This window comes from Pleurotus ostreatus (assembly GCF_014466165.1).
Source record: "Pleurotus ostreatus strain PC9 chromosome Unknown scaffold_2, whole genome shotgun sequence".
Lineage (NCBI taxonomy): Eukaryota > Fungi > Basidiomycota > Agaricomycetes > Agaricales > Pleurotaceae > Pleurotus > Pleurotus ostreatus.
The window spans coordinates 968,359-987,966 of NW_023503157.1; the positions used below are offsets into that span (position 1 = coordinate 968,359).

At 49.5% G+C, this 19,608-nt stretch overlaps 6 protein-coding genes across 6 annotated transcripts; 2 read left to right on the forward strand and 4 right to left on the reverse strand.

The window, feature by feature from the left end:
• Positions 1–1,750: 1,750 nt before the first annotated feature.
• On the forward strand, positions 1,751–2,370 carry PC9H_003101 (uncharacterized protein; the record flags this gene model as incomplete). Its single annotated transcript, XM_036772698.1, has 3 exons — positions 1,751–1,792; positions 1,842–1,947; positions 2,189–2,370. 3 exons carry the CDS (start codon positions 1,751–1,753, stop codon positions 2,368–2,370), a joined length of 330 nt encoding a protein of 109 aa, XP_036634171.1.
• A 91-nt stretch (positions 2,371–2,461) lies between these two features.
• Positions 2,462–3,770, reverse strand: PC9H_003102 (uncharacterized protein; the record flags this gene model as incomplete). Its single annotated transcript, XM_036772699.1, has 6 exons — positions 2,462–2,527; positions 2,592–2,966; positions 3,019–3,219; positions 3,350–3,414; positions 3,466–3,541; positions 3,579–3,770. 6 exons carry the CDS (start codon positions 3,768–3,770, stop codon positions 2,462–2,464), a joined length of 975 nt encoding a protein of 324 aa, XP_036634172.1.
• Positions 3,771–4,345: 575 nt separating this feature from the next.
• Positions 4,346–7,459, reverse strand: PC9H_003103 (uncharacterized protein; the record flags this gene model as incomplete). The annotated part of the gene is made up of 10 exons (XM_036772700.1): positions 4,346–4,997; positions 5,050–5,099; positions 5,698–5,755; positions 5,809–6,020; positions 6,071–6,202; positions 6,261–6,439; positions 6,518–6,698; positions 6,761–6,855; positions 6,913–7,389; positions 7,438–7,459. The coding sequence occupies 10 exons, from the start codon at positions 7,457–7,459 to the stop codon at positions 4,346–4,348; spliced, it is 2,058 nt and encodes a 685-aa protein (XP_036634173.1).
• Positions 7,460–7,734: 275 nt separating this feature from the next.
• Positions 7,735–8,229, reverse strand: PC9H_003104 (uncharacterized protein; the record flags this gene model as incomplete). The annotated part of the gene is made up of 1 exon (XM_036772701.1): positions 7,735–8,229. One exon carries the CDS (start codon positions 8,227–8,229, stop codon positions 7,735–7,737), a length of 495 nt encoding a protein of 164 aa, XP_036634174.1.
• Positions 8,230–12,540: 4,311 nt separating this feature from the next.
• Positions 12,541–14,644, forward strand: PC9H_003105 (uncharacterized protein; the record flags this gene model as incomplete). Its single annotated transcript, XM_036772702.1, has 9 exons — positions 12,541–12,646; positions 12,918–13,120; positions 13,165–13,347; positions 13,410–13,489; positions 13,547–13,764; positions 13,830–13,903; positions 13,958–14,100; positions 14,147–14,404; positions 14,455–14,644. 9 exons carry the CDS (start codon positions 12,541–12,543, stop codon positions 14,642–14,644), a joined length of 1,455 nt encoding a protein of 484 aa, XP_036634175.1.
• A 2,607-nt stretch (positions 14,645–17,251) lies between these two features.
• On the reverse strand, positions 17,252–19,330 carry PC9H_003106 (uncharacterized protein; the record flags this gene model as incomplete). Its single annotated transcript, XM_036772703.1, has 10 exons — positions 17,252–17,447; positions 17,501–17,765; positions 17,846–17,935; positions 17,993–18,066; positions 18,125–18,286; positions 18,340–18,354; positions 18,409–18,506; positions 18,554–18,946; positions 18,997–19,169; positions 19,228–19,330. The coding sequence occupies 10 exons, from the start codon at positions 19,328–19,330 to the stop codon at positions 17,252–17,254; spliced, it is 1,569 nt and encodes a 522-aa protein (XP_036634176.1).
• Positions 19,331–19,608: the final 278 nt, after the last annotated feature.

The following is a 19,608-nucleotide window of genomic DNA, read 5'->3' on the forward strand; positions in this document are numbered from 1 at the left end:
TTACGACCCCGGCCCGTATTACTAAAAACCTTAGTCAGAACCTCGCCGTAGACGCATGGGCGCAGTACATGACATCACGCCTCACGGTGATGTGCTAAGCATTCCATGGAAAGCCGACAGGCTACGGCGTGTAGATAGACATGAGGGATATGCATGTACAATAGTATATAAGACCGAATATTATACCCAGAGACGTTAACTCGTTCTCTTGGGAATCACACTAATACAGTGCCTAAGTCAGCGTCTTCGTCTTTCCTCCTCAACTCTCACCTCTTCAGCTTATTACTTCTTGCTCCGATTCTTGTTGGGTCCGCGTACGCTTATTGTGTATTAGCGTTGCCCTAACAAGTGACCATCCAAAGAACAGAACACTCACATATTCCAAGTTCTCTGGAGCCGGCCCTCAGGTATTTATTCCGTCAAGAAAAGAAAGAGTTCAACATAGTTGAACAAATCTTTAGAACAAGGGCTTTGCTACATACTCCCCACGCACCTACACTTACTACAGCGAAACAATGAAGGCTTTACTCACTGGCCATCCCTCCCTGCAGCGAAACTTTGATAAGTCCTCCTGGGCGGAAATGACCTTCAATATGGGCCCCCAAACTGTGTGCTTCCCCCACCTCGACAGTGGCAACCTACCATGGGGATGGTGTGCCGTCACCGCCCTTGGTCAATTTGACCCTGATTGCGGTGGCCACCTGGTCCTTTGGAACTTGGGGCTGGTGATCGGGTTTCCACCTGGCGCCACAATCCTCATCCAGTCGGCCGTGATGAGGCATTCAAACACCCTCATTGGAGATGGGGAAAAAAGGTACAGCCTCACCCAATATTCTGCGGGCACGCTCTTCTGCTGGGTAGAGAATGGGCTTGCGTCTGACAAGCAGCGCGATGGGGAGGCTAGCCGAGATCCTGCATTGAAGGCTCAATGTGATGCGGCTCGTGCCACTCACTGGCAAAAAGGCCTCAGCATGCTTTCCAATGCAACGGAATTTTGGCCAAAAAGCGGTCTGTAGATTATCTTTGTAGTCGTTGTAACTTGCAATTATTTCTGCATATGGAGGTCTTGGTCTATTGTCTGGCATGGGATTAGGCATATTAATCATGCACACATTCAAACGGAACATAGAATAGCCTTCCCGGAAGGCCATACACCGCTTCTGGCACTGCTGGTGCAGAAGCTGACAGTCCCGGATGATAGACGACGAGCTGACTGTATCTTTGGTGTTTATTTTGATGTAGAAAATACTGCTGGCTATAATCTGCTGGAACCAGTGCAGGCACTATATAAAATTAATCGCTTCGTTAACAGCCATCTCGGCCTTTGAATTTGAGTGCTTATTCGATGGGTATTACCTATGGCCAAATGATGGTGAGAGACGTGACGTAAATCAGGGGCCTCCTATTCCGAAAAGACGGAGTTGACTGCTCGTGCGGATAGTGTGGGCCACAAAGAGACGACAAAGGTGTGTAGAAAAGCTTGTCGTCTCGGACCACAAGGGCTGGCGTGGAGATATTATGGACGATTGATAAAACATGACCCTTACAATATTCTGGAGGACTTAGGCTAGTTCATGGATTGCTGATGTAGCTTTGCAATCTTGCACCGTCGTTGTCCCCACGTACATTGGGAAGTATCTAGACCAGTGCCATGTCTAACAATCCGGCATAATTTGACGGTGAACTTTATCCAGCAGCTGAAGGCGAGATTTCATCCAGCCTTCTCCACATACACGTGTACAATGCCAACATGTCTTACGGGCTTAAGGAGACTTTGGCAGGTAACATTTTGGTGAGTCAGTTTACCTTTCCGATTCATATTCTCCTACTGACTTTGTTAGCCTGACCACCTCCAAGGTGGTGTTGTCTCGGGCATTCTCCGCCTCAAGCTCACCGTTCTGGACACCAAAGATGTCAACCCCGACATCTGGGTGTTCACCGTCTCCAGTAAGTCCCTTTGATCCCCTGGTGGTAGCTTTGACTCCATTTTGCCGTAGATGAGTGGCCATGGTAGCTGCTACACCCCCGTTGGCTCACCTTCCTCACATCCATTCACTTGCAATGCCAACACAATACCACACATACTGCTCACTTACCTACAATATTTGCTCTCCCCCTGCTCAAATGTTCCCATTTCATTGACATTTACTGGCTGTTCACGCACTTACCATCAGACCTACTTGCCTAGACTGTCTTCCTCACGTACCCATACCATTTCATTTTGTCCCAAGCAGTGGTAAAATTGAGTACAAGATGCAGACAGAGTCCAAAACGCCATTCCTGTTCAAACTGCGTAACGCGCTATTCTACGTTGCGGACCACCTAGACCTCATGTATACGTCTCAGAGTCGCTTAAGGTTACCCCCCTAACGGATCCTTATAAAGCTTCGCAAGGGAATACAAGGAAATAAGGTCGAGATTTGTATTACAGATCAATAACGCAGGGTTCTTCACGCAGTACTTATGAGATCTTGCGCTTCTTGGTAGTAGGCTTCTCCCCATCCAGGCATCTCCTGTTACTGAGCAACTGGGTTGCAAGCAAAGTATCAGCATTAGAGGCATCAACTGGGTCATCGTTGTCCAAGACTAACCTTCCTGCTGTTTGCTGCATCGAGTGCCAGCTGTGTCCCGTGGACCCACTCCTTGATGCGCAGAGGCGGATTGCTGAGAGGAATACAGCTACGTATCGCACGGAGGGTGCCGCCCATGGGGCGGGACCTCTTTGGGCGAGCTGAGGGGGAAGGTGGCGTAGGTGTTTTGCACTTGCGCTTGCTGATTCGGCGTTGAATGGTTGAAGCCTCACTCCAGTCTTTGTCGTTGGGATCGTCGTCATCGCCTCCCGATTCATCATCCTTGCTGTCTCCAGTCACTGCTACCAGGCGGCGGGTCGAACACTGTGTCCTCCAGAAATCGAGTGGGAGGAGTCCTGGTCCAAGCATAATAGATGTCAAGAACGGAGGATATAACTGGAGTAGTGGTAAGCAGTGAGCGGTACACATCTAAGGGCAAGTGCGAGACTTGAAGTCCAAGCTCGAAAATGGCGAACTTGGGGTGAATATGGGACTTCAAAGGTGGAATGGAGTCAAAAGGGAAGAAGTGATTTACAACATCTTCAGGGCGCAGTGGGGGATCCTCTGCAGTGGGTACACGGAGGTAGCGGGTAATAGTGGCAGTCTCCATATTGCGGAGAGGGAGAAATCGGTACAAGAAATGGCCATCCTAAGTAATTGTCAGACATGGAAGATAGAAGGACATAGATGCAAAAACGTACAGAAATTTTGTGGAAATCGGTTCACTCAGCAAGAAAATGCGAGTGGAATTTGGTAAGCGAATCGTGATATTGCATTACTATATTGTCCAAAGGCAGCAGGCCCCATTCAGATGCATCATGCGACACATGCAGTCCGCTACTGCCTGGAAAGAAGTTGAGAAAAACTTGAAACAGAGAACACAGTGACAGCTTACATGGGAACACATTGTAACGAGTATCCAGATTGAGAGTGCGGCGCGTCATGCCCCAGTACCGCTCCAGCTTGTTCATCTGGAATGCGTATTGAGATGTGCGCAATGATACTCACGAGTTTATTGTTTGAGGAGAGCGCTCTTGGGACAAGCTGAGTGTATTCCACGCCATTAGCCATGGCGTGGTTTCCGAGGAGGCAGAATGCGCCATGGGGGCAAACGGAGTGGACACGGGCGACACAATTATCGCGCCAACGTGGTCTTGTTGATCGTGATGTAGGCATGGCTTCCAATGGCAAGTTGGACATGGTGCAAGTTGCCGGTATGTCAAACAACGACGGACAGGTTTGACTGTTTTTGTAACACCCGCCTATTTCCTAGGCGCTACTTTACTTCCCTATTAGGAACTGCACCCTATCTTCCCCTATCCCTTCCTCCCTTGTTCTTTCTGAAACGAAGGGGATGGAACGAAGGGAGGGGAATGAATAAGGTCAACGACTCGGCGCCAAGAACAGACGAACCCTGACATGGACAAGCAAAAAGCAAAAAGCGAAAGGAGCCGACGAGTCAGCGAAGGCAAGCAGCACAAGTCGTGCGGGATATTGATTCTTGATACACGTTCCTGCTGATAAATTTGCGAAAGATCAATTCCCGATACACGTGAACCGCTGATGAGTTTGCGAAGGACATCAATTGAATGTCTGGAAATGAATCTAAGAGTGCCCCGCTTAGGCTTGACGAACAAAACGAAGTCGACAATGTATCTGATCTAACAGCCTATGAGCGTACATCGAACATACTCAACCCCTTCACCCATCGGTCCCCTCCATTGCCCTTGGGATTGTTGGAGGGGGTACAATCAATGTTCCTACAAAATCCATTCTCAACCCATCGAAATAACCCTCCTGCAGAATATTGTGTGAGTGATGCCCTTTGTTCCCTCGCTTGGATTGGGAAACTCGAGAATAAGTTTGAGATCCCAAAAAATGAGATGGCCACCTCGTTTGGAATCGAAGTCGCCTAGCGCAGTGATGGCGCATAGCCCAGTTGCAAGGTTGACGAAGTCAGTGTGGTCCAAGCATATGGTATTCGGTCCAAAGTTTACGGTAAGACACGCAAAATCGCTGTTATGGAAATTACAAGCCAGCCCCGGTTGTGACTCTAGGAGTGCATTCAGCGTTTCTTTGTAGTACGCTCCTAGCCTAGGTGCAAATGTGTGGAGTAGTTGGGACTGAAGCCCAGCAATATGCCTAATAGATGGCTTGTCCATCAGGTGGCTCAGGGCTGCGTCGTTGACCTTCAAGCTTCTTAGAGCCATGGGTACCTGTTGGCCGCCCCCATACGATATTCCCCTTGCTAGGGCGGGAAGCCTCCCCCTCCTATGATTCAACTGCTTGCGCATGAAGGCGCAGGCCCGGCGTGTGTGAGATACCATGTCGAAGGCATCAGTGGTGACTTGGACCCATCCGGGATCTCTGGAACTAGTGGCGCCCGCAAAGATATGCCCCTGCTTGTCTAACAAAAGGAGTCCGTTCCTGGCAAGGTGAGGTAAGGTTTTTTCCATTGAAATTAGTGGCGCCTCCTTACCTTGCATCCCATGGAAGAAGGGTGAACCCCTTCTGCTGCAGCTTGGCGATCTGCTGATTTGGCGAGTGCGGGTGGTCGCATACACAGCCAGGGATTCACTGGAGTGAGTCGTCAACCACGCGAGATTGGACCTGTCTCAAGTGAATCCCGAGATTATCTGGAGTTTGCCCAGCCCAATTGGAGGCTAGGTTACAAAATCCTAGTGCCATCTCCGTTTCATTCTCATACAGGACCAGTTCTTGTGGGCCACGTGGGAGTGCCCGATTAGGCCTTTGGGTCTCGGCATAGCTTCCGATTCCGTTGCTGCACCCTTGTTATTTGTTCCTTATTGAGAAGAATAAGTGTGAAATCATTCAATTCATAGTGTCTAAGGCTGTTCACGAAGTACATCTAAGCGAGCTAATTCATGATAGAGTGTATATTGCTTCTAGAAGGATGCTGAGTTTGTGAAGTATAGTCTTCATGAACCGGAAACATTGCAGATGGGCGTTGCGGAAGTGGGGAAGGAGTTGAAAGAGCGGAGGAAAAGACAGAAGCATCGGATGCCGGCGGTACTGAATATCGTAGGCTTCTTGCACTGCTGACATGTCTTGCGGATGATGGGGAAGCGCTCGAGGGTGAAGGTATTGGCAGTGCCTCAGCACGCACATGACTGTCTAGGGGCCCCCATTGTTCGATGTCTTGTTGTACAAGGTTACTTAAGAACCTTTGATACCAGCATGAGCAGCCAGGAGTAAAGCATGATGTGAATGTACTCACAGCTTCCAGCCCGCATTGTCCATCTGATTGCCATTGCGCTTGATTTTGTCTGCAATGTAGGCATCGCGCCGGTCCCAGAATGTATTTTTCTTCTTACGCTTGGTTGGCCGCTCCCCATCTGAGTCATCACCTGCGGTATCTTCTTCATCTTGTTCGTGTTGCTGTTTTCCACGCCTGGTGTCCTCTTGAGCATCATCCGAAGCAAACCGCCGCTAATAATAATAGGATTATGATGGACTCAAATGCATGGTCACAAACTTACCAGAAGGGCGACTCGGAGAATGTATTCAACCTTGAGCTTATTGGTAACTCCACCCCGCTTAAGCTTCTCAGCAAGAAAGACTGTCGCCCTGTCCAATGGATATCTCTTCTTTCCTGAGATCGTGTGGATGATCTACGATAAGCACAATCAGTGATGTTGAATAGCCAAATTTATTCAACTACAGCCTTACATTTGTGCGAAGCTGAGCTCGTGCGGTGCTACACTTCAACTTAATGGCCTCTCGCAAAACCTTCTCTCTGGCATTGAAACCTATTATGTTGTCAAACCCTAGCTGTCTTGCATTCGCAATAATGTAGCTCTGCCCAAACATCTTCAAATTGAAATACGACGGGATGAAGGACCACAAACCTGAATTTCATGGTGCATTACCCCCATATAGACTGTGTGGTTGTGTTTAAACACGGCATCTTTGGCAAGGCTTCTTACCTTCAAATCTTAACGACCGAATACCGCAGCGTCGCTGTATCTCCGCCTCAAAAGATCTTATAGCATCAATTGTTGGTACATTGTTTACACCAAGTGAGTGTATCGTCCATAATATCGTTTCGTACTGTGTTTGCGAGAACATTGAACCAGGTAAGTGGCGCAAAACATCCAGAATGCATGTCTAATCCCAGTGAGTCAGCCTTCAGAAAACTCTACCCGATTCAGAAAATCGGCACTACTAACCTCCTTGTCCGGCCAAGGAAACCAATTGGGGTTTTCCTTCTCGAACGTTTTTGAATACCGGGCATGCTGCCTTCCCAAGGCAATTTCGGAATCGACTACAAATGATTGAATCAGGATTAGCTTTGTTCACAGCGCGGGTTAGGATGGTTTACAAGTCTCCGTGTCACTATCAACATCCCCCTGGCTGCTGCTGTCGTCGCTGCTACCATCGTTTGACCGTTGGTCTGCCAGCCAGTCTTCAAGGGAGGCCGCGCTTGCAGATACTGCGGAATCGAAGCCTGCAGGTTCGAGCTGCCAGTTTGACCGTTCGTCTCCAAGCACGCCAAAGTCAAGGAACGGCTCGTGGACATTACTTGGAGCGAAAGGATTGGAGCAAGGCGGTGGCGGCGAATTTGTAGAATTACTTGCAATACCTTGGAGCGCCATCGATAGAGGGCCACTAGGGATCTCAGAGTGGAAGTTCGACTCAAATGTGGCAGAGACTGAATCAGCCTCAATTGGAGCGAGATAAAATGATGTCGCAGTGAGATGATCGTTGATATTTTCGTGTCGCAGTGCACTTCGCAAGTCACGCTGGCGTCCGTCTTTGCAGGCTAGACACATAAATTTGCCTCCCTCCGACTTCCACACTGTAAAGGGCTTAACCAACGGAAACCAGGAAGAGAACTCGTACATACCTCGAGGTTCTGATAGTTTCATGATGCAGAACGGTTTTCGTGGATCTGATAGCAGCTGGGCCCTCAGCTTAGAGCCTCGAGGAGGGAAATCGATTATCAATCAGGGAGGCAAGTCGCGGGTGCTCGCGCAGGTTGAATTCCAGCCCATCTCGGTTGTGGCCCCATTCAGTCTCAGACGGGATTATCCGCCCTGTGTGACCCCAAGCTACATTGTTTGGGTCTGACACTCGGTCGAACTCCGCCCCATCTCAAAACAAGCAAATGCTATCAATCTGCGTTTATTTGATTCCAACTATTCTAGATGAAGCCCTGGCCGTGTATGCCAAGGTAGGCAGTGGATGTGTGGCCAAATTCCCTGAGATTGATTCCTGCAGGTACCTGGCGGGATTGTGCCCAGCGACAGATTGAAACCAACTTGACCGATGCCCCCACCTGCTCCAATGCTTTGGCGCGCTTCTCCCAATATTTGACGCGCTTCTTTGCCTCATAGCGAGCCTTGGAGTTTGGCTGGTGGCTGGTGGCTGACAAAGTCGACAAAGTCTTTGCGCCCGTCCCCTGTGGTGGTGCGCCGCAGTTACCTCCACCCTTGCCATCCATTTTTGCGCCAGCAGCGCATAGCCCATCCCTGCCCCCTTCACAATCCAAATGCATGTTGGATGATGAGTCGGATGGATCAGAGAGGTCGGAGTCCTGAGCCAACTCCTCTGGGTCGGACGCGCCGGGATCTGGTTGCTCAAGATCCCCCCCTAGTGATTGCCGCGTCCAATATCTTGCCCAGGTCGATGGGTGCATTGTACATTATGGGCAGTTGCCATGGAGAAAAGGCCGCACCCGACCTAGTTGTGCGTTCTGAATTGGAAAGGGCCAGGAAAAGGTAAGTAAGATTGCATTATGAGTATGGAAAGGGTTGGAAATATTCAAGGGAAAATGAGGTGAAATGCCTAGTTTCAAGGTCAGATCCAGGCGTAGTGAAAAAAGGGCACTCCCAGGTCCAAAGTCGGATCCGGGGTGTGTTTGAAACCAAGATGATGAAGTGAGCAGGATAAGTACTTACCACCACCCATTCTTAGGCCTTGACGCGCCATGCTTCGATGCTGTAGGTGATACGCCGTGATGTTCCCAAAACGCGGTCGGGCGCGTTCTCAACTGAAGCACGTGCAAACGGCCAGCATGTGCTTGAGCCCCTAGCAAACCCCTAGCTGCTGCCATCGAAGATTCTTCTCAATATCCTGGATCAAGCGGCGACCTTGGTCGTATGTTATTGCTGAATATATGATCCCTGAAATAAAACTGACTTTAATCTTGATTATGCAGATTCATCTAGAAATCGGTTTCCATGCCCTGGCTTCAACATAAGCTAAGCAAGGGCCCGCAGATGGCGAAACGACACTCGGAATATGGGTACATGATAGTACAGTGGGTATCGTTCTGGATAACCCAAACTCCCCGAATACTTACCACCAATGTCGCGAAGCAGGAATAAACGAAAGCGCATGAAGACTGACGGTGTTTTCAAAGTTGACCTCGGCGATGTCTTCAGTAACGAGCCTGCCATTACATCAATTGGGCACATATCTGCTGACGGACAGCGCCTCAGACATGAAATTGTCGCTGTTTCCATCTCACCAAAGAAGCAGCCGCGCTGCGACAACTTGACCTGAACTGACTTAAAAATCTGTGAAAATTCGCTGCAATGGATCCTGTGGTGGCCTTGGTCATCCCATGCAGCTGCGCGTTCTCTCTCCCCTCGCTGCCTCTCGTCGCCATTCACTGGCTCGTGCGCTGGCTGTCGTAAGTGGTGTCACCTCCCCTTCGCCTCTCTACTTCGCCTCTTCTTTCCAAATCTCAAGTGTCCTGAGCTCTTGATCTCTTTTCCAACCCAGCAAGTTCTCCATCCCCACTGAGTCACTCCTCCTTGACTCGACAAAACGGTGCTGGACTCGATTCGTAAGTGCTCCTTTGCTTCATTTCAGCTCAGTCGTTGCCGCAGATTCCCTCCTTCCACTTTTCTGTAGCGAGCCATCCGTTCATGCTCACTCTGCAGCCCATCCACTCCAAACTCCATCCATATCGATTCTCAAACCTGCGCCTACGCCAAGCCCATCCCCGACCAGAATTAGGTAAGAACACGCTCTAGCGATGACTCACGTATATCTAATCCACATTTACCCATCTAGCCAGCTTGCGCAGCTCGCTGGAGACTCGACTTGAATCAAATCTAATCAAATCGACTTGCGGCTGATGGAGACCAATCGAGAGGCGAGGGAATGGAATGACACGAACGAAAAAGATCAAAGGTATGTTTCATCTCTGTCGAACGAACGCATGCGAATCTGACGCATTTCTGTGTCAACGCACGCAGTCTCATCCGCCCAGCTCTACCAGCGGTTAATACGAAGCCGATCGATGCCACGACCCTCACAAGGGCCCAGACACCACCCACAACGACTACGTACACAAGCGCGTCCACGTAGGTCTCGACAACAATGAAGAATATGTGGTGGAATGTAAGCGACGAAACAAAAAGAAAGAATCCAAAAGGGGAACACATATCCGACCCTTCCACATCCAATCCACCTCCACTACATCCCAGAATGTCCCAGAACAGTCATCAGGGCTGCGAGAAGATATACATTACACGGGGATAGTCATTGGAACACGACGACGACACTATATTGACCAAGGAGATGAGACGAGCAGCCGAGAATGGCTGAATGGGGAGACGAGAAGCGGGGAAATGGCGAAACGAGCGGGGAAAGTAGGGACAAAGAGTGGGGAAGTAAACAGGCGAATGTTAACGAAAGAAGGCAGTTCCGCGCTAACACAATCGTCGTTAGTGAAAATCCACACCAGTCGACTTCAACCAAGGCCATGACTACGCACGCGCGCACGCAGTAGAAGAGGCGATTATCTTCTTGCCGCCCGTCACATCACTCGACCGCCTATTACCAACCATGCACACCACAAGTACCTACCTAGAGGAGGGATGGACGTACAGGGGAAGTTCCGGGGAACGATTTGCTCGCAGGAAGAGGCGGTTGTGGAATGAGAATGAGAAATGTGATGGGAGATAGGGAAGGTAGGTGCTCACAACAATGCCATAAGGTCCACGTCGGCTTGTTCACATCCGTCTGCGATCGACAATGATTAATGAGGCCTCAATATCAATATTTGAGTGTTGACGTTGAACGTTGAGATGCTTGCGGACTTTGAGGGTTGGTGGGCAGCGATGATGGGTTTACGGTGGGTACTGGCGTCGAGTAGGTGGTGTTGGTGGTAGGAAGACCGGAATGTCACACTTGGTGCTAGTTACGAAACAGTTTCGAAAAGACTATTAAAGCAAGCCGCACACCTCTACGCTCATCCTACGCACATCCGTGTCAAACCCAGTCTTTCACATTTCACCAGCGCTACAAATTAGGGAATTGAAGTCGATGGCTGTACCACCACTTGATCGGGTCGCATGAATCCATATCTTCTTGAGGCAGCTTCCAGAACTTGTCCAATTCGTTAGTTATAGCGCGCTCCTTGCGCCGATAACGGGATAATAAATCTACTTGGCTGGAATCCGATCCGACAGATTGAGTGGAGGAGGCGGACAGGGGGACAGGGGCAACATGGCGCTTGTAACGCGTGTTTAAGATGAATGCTCCCTCGGACTTTAAAATGTTTGTGGCACGACAGGCGATGGGTTTTACCCATCGAATTGGCGCCCAACGCATCCCAACGGCCTTAAACGACCTCGCACCCGCAAGAGACCCAGAAAACACGCTCTGGAGGTCGGAAACGGATGAACGAGCATCAGCAAGGCGGCGCGTTTACGTTTATGACCCAGAACTCGAATGGTAGTAGTATGTGTCGTAGTTTAACTCTTTCATGCCATCACAGTGAATATTAAAAATTTCTCTCATTTCAAACGAAATCCATTGTGTGTAGTAAGAAACTTCCCAAAACGTTGACACCGTAAACCAAGGCCGCGGAAGACGTAGCGTGAACAGACCGTTCATGTGTTGCTTACAATCCACCGCGAAGACGGAGGACAAGATGGAGCGTCGACTCCTTCTGAATATTGTAGTCAGAAAGAGTACGGCCATCCTCGAGTTGTTTGCCGGCGAAGATGAGACGCTGCTGGTCGGGAGGGATACCCTCCTTGTCCTGAATCTTCGCCTTGACATTATCGATGGTGTCCGAGGACTCAACTTCGAGAGTGATGGTCTTGCCAGTGAGGGTCTTCACGAAGATCTGCATGCCACCGCGAAGGCGCAACACCAGGTGAAGGGTCGACTCCTTCTGAATGTTGTAGTCGGAGAGGGTACATCCGTCCTCGAGCTGCTTCCCAGCGAAGATGAGACGTTGCTGGTCGGGAGGGATGCTGGGGATTGAGTGGTTTCAGCGTCGTTAGAAACTCCACTGCGTTAGAAACTGTACTCATCCCTCCTTGTCCTGGATCTTCGCCTTCACATTATCGATCGTGTCCGAGGACTCCACTTCCAGCGTAATCGTCTTGCCCGTAAGCGTCTTCACGAAGATCTGCATACCACCACGAAGGCGCAACACCAAGTGAAGCGTTGACTCCTTCTGGATGTTGTACTCGGAGAGGGTGCGCCCATCTTCGAGCTGCTTGCCGGCGAAGATCAGGCGTTGTTGGTCGGGTGGGATGCTGTTCGCGCCATGCGTTCAGCTCCTCTGTTCGTGGACAGGGAAGACCCCTCCTTGTCCTGGATCTTGGCCTTGTCATTGTCAATGGTATCAGATGACTCCACCTCGAGGGTGATCGTCTTTCCGGTGAGGGTCTTGACGAAGATCTGCATGCTGCGACAGCTGAGTGTCAGTAAATCGGATACAGGTACGCTGGGATTGGCGCAAAACGAAGTGGCTCCCCTTGAGTAATGAGAACAGGTGGTGGAAGAGACTCGAGAGATAAGATGAGTGCGAGCGGACTGCGATTCTCGTTGTCGAGGCAGAGGAGGAGGAGGAGCTGGTGGTGGTACATGTGGTAGAGGAAGAATGCCAAGCGCTCGTCGGCGCTTAGACTTTGGTTCGAACACCAATCAGGCCACCAAAGTGTTCGCATGTCTTCGACACCCACGTCTTCGACACCCCATGCATCCTACAGTCCCTACCGTCAGAGAAGCGATCAATCAACTCAGAGAGACATCGCTAAAATGTCTGGAACATATGGTTGGCCTCGGCGTGCGCACGAGCACCCGTAAGCGTGCCCTTGCTTCACCATTTGCGCATGAATCACGAACACCATTTCAGACGATTCCACTGCGAGCGACATTTTAGCCCAGGACGTACATTTACCGAAGGCTGATATCCTAGATGACCTTCGGGTCAGATATGAAAGGGTTCTAGGCTGTCATCTGTTTGATCTTGTCCCAACCACGCCGGAGGGTCTGAATTATTTAAGGGATGGATTAGATCTGTTAAAGGCGTGTAGAAGCCTACTTATCTTGCATTACAATGATCTCTTACAGATATGGCCTTTGTCCTATCGCAGCCGTCAAATCTTTCGATCCTAGAATGTAACGAAGGCGACATCAACACCAGCCACCATACGCGATTGCAGTTAGCCCGTCACCTATTGTGCTTCGTCATATTTGAACAAGCCTCGAAAAAGAACAAGAACGGAGCAAACATTGATCTGAATCAACTTGAAGAGCAGCTCAACAATATCCGTGTCCACACCCAAACGTCGCTCAGCGAGACTTTGTTTCGCGTGAGGGCCGATGCTATGTCGACTTCAAAAAGGATCCGAAAATGCGCATGCTCGTTCTGATGGCGATTGAAGATAAAGCAAGCCCTGGAATGGGTAGCGGCGAAGCTGTTGACCTTGATCACCCAATGATCCAAGGAGCAGTGGAAACTCCGGATGTGCCGGAAGCCACTCAAAAGGCCGTCAGACAAGTAGGCACTATTCCCGCATACTGACTACCGATTACCGCTCACTCGGTCAGGTTTTCACGCAGGTTCTCCTTTCTACAGGTGAACTCGGCTTATTGACCGCTTTGAAAAACGGTACGTGGGTTTACGGCCTTCAGAAGACGGGGTTGGTATTTTCCATTGATTTCACTGCTGCTGCTATCTGCTCATCTATTTTACGCAGGCCCAACGTCATGTACAAAACGACCAACCTCACTCCGAAGGGCATTGATCCGTTTCAGCAGTTGGAAGTCATTCTTGAAGCCGAAGTGCTCTGCTTTCTTCATGCAGTTCAAGTGCAACACCCGTACAGCTTCCCGCCGGGATTACAGGAGGTGTTGGACGCCTTTGGCGTAGTTCGAAGTGCACTTGGTGACTTGTCGGCCGACGACAATATTCTACGTCAGTAGCGCTAATCGTAGCAAACTCTCCAATTTGTCTGAACTGTAGTTTTCGCATTTCTTCAGCAAATGTATGCGCTCAGCCTTCGTGGAAAGAGGGATCGTGCCTTTTCAAGGCGGGATTGTTTCTTTGGATGTTGGTGAGAGTATCGTCACGTCTAAAGCTTGTTGGTGTTCATTAATCGGCATGATAGCTCTCCGTTCTGATCCTCCAAATCGCCGGTCCATCGCTGCTTCGAACGGGCCGCGTCTGCCTTTATCTATGGTCATCAGATCATGCCGTACGCACAGACCACGGGGTACACAGGTTGTACCGTTGGCCCCGATCGGATCACTGGTGCCGTTGGGTCTTGAGATATTCTCCCATAATGATGTCGTACCAGCCTGCAAATCCCTCTTCTCCTGAAGATCGGTCTAGAACTTGGAAGCGGCGCACATGGTACGGTCAAACGAGTGGCGGGCACAAGCATCGTTGTCAAAATCGGACGCACAGATATAATTAAACGAGAAGCTTCCGTGTATAGCAAAGCTCGACAGTACCAAGGCCTTCCCATTCTTCAAGACTTTGGAGTTTTTGACTTTGAAAGCTCAGCCGCATCCATGCTCGTCCTGGAATATGCGAATCCTATCCGTGATACCCCGTGCGTTAGCTTAGTTTCGCTGAGCTTCGTCAACTTATATTTCTTGATAGAGAGAGATGGGAGGTCAACGCGGCACTCCAAGACATACATATCCGACTCGGCTTTCATCATCGCGACATCGATTCCGCGAACATGTTGAGGGGTGTTGCCGACGGGAAGCTCAAGATTATTGATTTTGCGAAGGGCGCAAATGCCGCGGACTGTGATAAACATTGCATCCTGCGGGAGGAGTACCTTTGATTACTTTCAGCGCATTGCGTCCCCGTCTAAGGCTATCAGGAGGAGCCACACTGAAGCGTGCGTGCTGGTCCCAATTGTACAAGACGAGGACAAAGGACCGCGTGATGCAATTATTGTGTTCTGCCGTTGTTTCCTTTTACACAAAGCGTTAACGGGTTTCACAAATTGAACCGCATCCTCGACAACGCGAAAGGCAACAGTTTTTTCAACGCATCTGGAAATTCCCTATCTTTCTGGGTGTCGGGGTAATGTATAGGCGCGATATCATAATAAGAGTATTCAACGATGGCTGCTCGACCAGATTTTTGACCTTCGAGCATACTGACATTGACCTAGTACCCAACCGCATGATCCATGATCAACGAACCTGTCCCGCCTCCAAAACCACATACTCCAGCACATCTCCCAAGTCTCCCAAGTCCTCGAACACTCTGGGCACCTCATACTCCCCAAACCCCTGACAAGTTAACACTACCGCCCCACCAACCGCCTTACCCTCCTCCACAAATAAATCAATAGTCTCCTCCGAGACCTCCGCCAGGCTGGGAATCGCCGCACCATTCAGTGTCGAGGGAATATGCAGGGGCGCCTATCTCCATGGTCCACCAGTGTTACTCGTGGGTGGTTTTATTGGCTCTATTGCATCGACTCAGCCAATCAACTTAGTGTCACTCACTCACTCACTCTCACTCACGCGCCTCCATGCCACCTCCCGCCGTTTAACTGGCTAGGCAAGGCAGCCCACATATGTAATGGCAAGTGTTCCCTTGTACCACCGTCGCCGTGGCCTTCCTGGCTGCCCACGCTGAAGTGGGAATGATGGTAAGCATGCAAGATCCATCTACGCACCGTTATTTAAATTTCTAACCGTTCCCTTCCAATACAGCGGGCGGCGCTGCGGGCCTCCTGGAAGGCCAAACCACCTCCTGAGTGTTTCTGAAAGTACGGAAGGCCATCCAGCGGGCCCACGACTTAGGAAACTTAAGGGGAGCCTTACCTTACTATATACTTAGGGTAAGATACACTTAGACTTAGGGTAATATAGCGGGCAGTTTTATCCTGCGATTTTCATTTAGCTCCCATAATCACCGAGACAGTCGCTCGTAAAGGAGCTCCAAATACAATATAAGTATCATATCGCAAAGGGAGGCAAATATAGACAAATAATGTCCCTCCGCTTTCTTCCGCAACACGCATCGGAAAACCCATCTATTCACAAAAATATGGCCAACACCAGCAGTCTTAGGGTTTTCATAGATATGGCGTTCCTGCAGGACCCTGCCTTTTTCAAGCACACTTTGGATCACGTCACCCCGAAGACCAGCAGGCAGTTGCCAGTAAAGCGCACGTGACTGATCTCCTGTCATTGTAGGGGTAGCTAGGGGTTTTTAACTTTGGGTCCCCTGGTGATGTTGAACTGCCTGTATATATGGCAGAATGAGTGAATCACATATAGCACAATTGTCTGAATCATTTGTTAATTTAGTTCTTCTAAGCAATTCTAACTCTGCTGTGTAGCATAGAAGATCTATGAGATCATGATCAAGGACAATTGAATACAAGGAGAGAAGGTAAAATACATTTCAATTTACTCTTCTAACACTGTCTAAAGTCACGATCTCGGCCTATCAATTTCGCTCCATGTCCTGGTCGACAGGGCACATCACATGCTTGATGCGAAACTGACAGTCTAGGATGGCCTCAAGGATTTCGAATCGAGAGCGGAGGCTGGTTCAGAAAGTAGGATATTGGACCTATTTTCAGCTTGATTCACGAATCACTAGACGGTACTCACAGAAACGCTTGAGCTCATTGGAAGGAACGTGACAGATCCGGTTACATGATCACGTCCTCGGGCTGGCGCTATCCGACTCTTCCAAACTCTCGCACACTCTCGCACAAGTTCTACAGTTCTTGGTGAATTGACAATATAATGCTGACTTCGTGCGGCGAAAATACGTGTGTGAAAAAAACATGGCAGTCCAGAAATAGCCAGCCTGGGTGGAACCACGGAATTCAGCAACACACGCAAGGAGGCACGTCCGCGAGTGCCGTGTTCTGTTAAAAAGCACAATATTTGAAGATTTATTTGTGAATAACAGCCAAAATTAATCGCTAGGTGGAAATTGCCCTCAAGCATATGACCTGACTCGACATGTCTTCCCCAACAGGCATCCCGTTGCGTCCAAAGGTCCTAATGCATGCGTAAATGATGAATACAAGTAGTGGGAACCATTACTGTCAAATGGGCGCAGCTTAACAAGGTAATGGTTTTAGGATCAAAGGGTTGCGCACTTCGACGGCCATCTCAGCCATTGGGCGCTTATTCGATGGGTTGTCTGGTTGTTCTTTTGCACGTGACTAGCACAGGGGCCTCCTATCCGTAGCACCTTTGAGCGGACTGCTCCCAAGTGATAATATTCCTGTGGGACATAGCAATTAATTGCACAGTGCATGATTTCTTGTACGACATGGGCCAGTAATTATACATGTGGTCTTAATGAGCATAACACAACACACCGTTTTGGCGGCATCTCCGTTTTCGTCACATGTTTCTGAGCTGAGCGAGACACATATAATATTAATTGAGCCACCGTCTGGGCTGCATTAGGCCCCTACTTTGATATAATCGCGGTCACAGTTTTTATCGCAGTCCTCTGCATCCACAGCCTCCGCAAAATCGATAATCTTGAGCTTCCCATCGGCGATACCTCTCACCATATTTGCAAGGGATATATCGTGATGGTGAATACGAAGTCGAGTGTTGAGGTCATCTACGGCCTTGGAAATTTCGTATGGGTCCCTACAAAAGCAAATGGGTTCACAGATATGAAGCAACAAACAAGGAATGCGTACACGGAAGCGTCATCCACAGGCCTAGCAAGCTCCAGTACAAGGGCGCACCTGTTTGAACCATCGATGTCGAATGCGCCGAAGTCAGCAACCATGGGCAGGTTGCGATGGGGGCGGGCTCGTAGATAGAAAGAAGCTTCATGTCTGATAACATCTGCGCTCCCGATTTTGACAACAAGATTCATACCACGGATGGTTTTGACCGCGCCATGTGCACCTTGACCAAGTTCTTGGCCTGTCTTAAGCAAAAGGGGGAGCCGCCAGCTGACTTCTCATTAGACAAGATGAGGATTGTGGCAATCAGATATCCCACCCAGAATTCGATCTGCGCTCGGCATGCAGCCGGACCACCAAATGATCCGATGCCCAAAGGTGGAGATTGATCCAGCCCGTGCGAAGCAAGGATGGACCGGCGATTCGAAGGCAAAGGACAGAGAGCTGCGAAGTGAAATATGGTTACATGTTGGGGGTTTAGAACTTGCAATTATGGCTCACCAACATCCACATGAACAACATGGCATTCTCGACACTGGAACACCAGGGAAAGGGACATGTCTCCCGAGACCTTGCTAAAATGTCAAATGGCACTCTGAGCTACAAAATCTGAAAGCGACTGGGCACAGTTACGAACGCAAAATGCCCAAGCAAGGTTCTGAGAAGATTGTCCTTCCAAACTCAGTGCCATGAACAGCATACAAGAAACACAATATCTCCGCCTCAAGAAGGACTTTCAGCCGCTCGGCATCACCAAGTCCTTCCATAGTCAGGTTCTTCGTCGCATATAGGATCCTGCAAGCTCAGTTGAGGGTGTATGCGGTGAAAATGAAAGCTGAGGAGCGCACCTTTTGTGATTTCCACTGGTGATGCTTGTCAGACAGCAACGTTTAATGAGTATTTTCGTTAGCACAGACCTCCTTGGCTCTTCGTTGTGTCCGTAGACCCAGGTGCCGTTTCGTAACCCTGTCATCAGGCCGAGGCTGCCATTTGAGAGGGCGACCTGCGTATAAACCTGAAAGGCTTGATCAGCTAGAGAACAACTTCCGACAAGGGACTTACCTGCTTCATGGCGTGCAGGGTGGTCGAATTGGGCACATCGCCCTCTTGTACCCCATCAAAGTCGATGACCTGCCCCAGCCCTTTACTAGTCTTGTCCTCCAGAGTCATTAGGCATAGCTCCTCAATTGAAGCCTCGTCCGACCGGAGCGTCAGGCCTTCGTCTGGAAATACTGAGAAAATACCGTTTGTTAGCCTTCCTTTCATCCTGATTTCCAGTTTTTTTAGCATTCTTTTAACCTCCTCCAGGTTGATCTCCGCTCCCTCTTCCTTATTCCTAGCAGCCAATTCGTATACGATCGAGCGAGTCGTCCGCAACACAATCTGGAGCCTTGCTTGGTGGGCGCTGTTGATGTGACTTTCATTGACCTCGTTGATATTGAGACCCTCAGTATCCTATGCGTGAGGCGTAAGGTGGTGGATGGAGGGGAAGTGTCAGGACTCACCTGGAAAATCAATGTGGCTGAATTAAAGTACAATTGACCCTGCGCTGTCACCGGGACAAAATCCAATACAAGCGATCCTATGGTATGGGTATAGCGTCTTCGCAGACGCTCCAGGATATCGAGGTGTTCCATTTCGACATTTTCGGCGAGAACCTCAGATGCCTGCGATGTATCTAGGCAAAAAGGACGGTCTGACTCATATATGATATCCTGCTGAATGCGGATGCTTACGAGTGCTGGTCTTCACTGACTTTTCCACCTTGTGCTCCAAAAAGGTAGGGTCCCTCTGCAACGCCGCCTCTATGCAAACTGAAAGACTCCTGATTTCGGCCATAATTTTTGTGAAAGAAGTTGAGGAAGAAAGTGGACAGGACGTTATTTGTCCGTATTTGCAATATGATAGGATCAAAAATCGAAAATGTTTGACTTGTCAGAAATGAAGCGCAGAGCGGCTCGATGTGTTGGAGAATAGAGGATCACGCACCGACCACTTAGCGCATAAGCGCTACTTCCTTTTCCTTATTTAGTTTATAACCTTCCTTTTCCGTCAGTTCCGTAGATATAAATTTCGTTTCGACCCCTTTCCGCCTCCTCAGCTTCAAACATATTGCT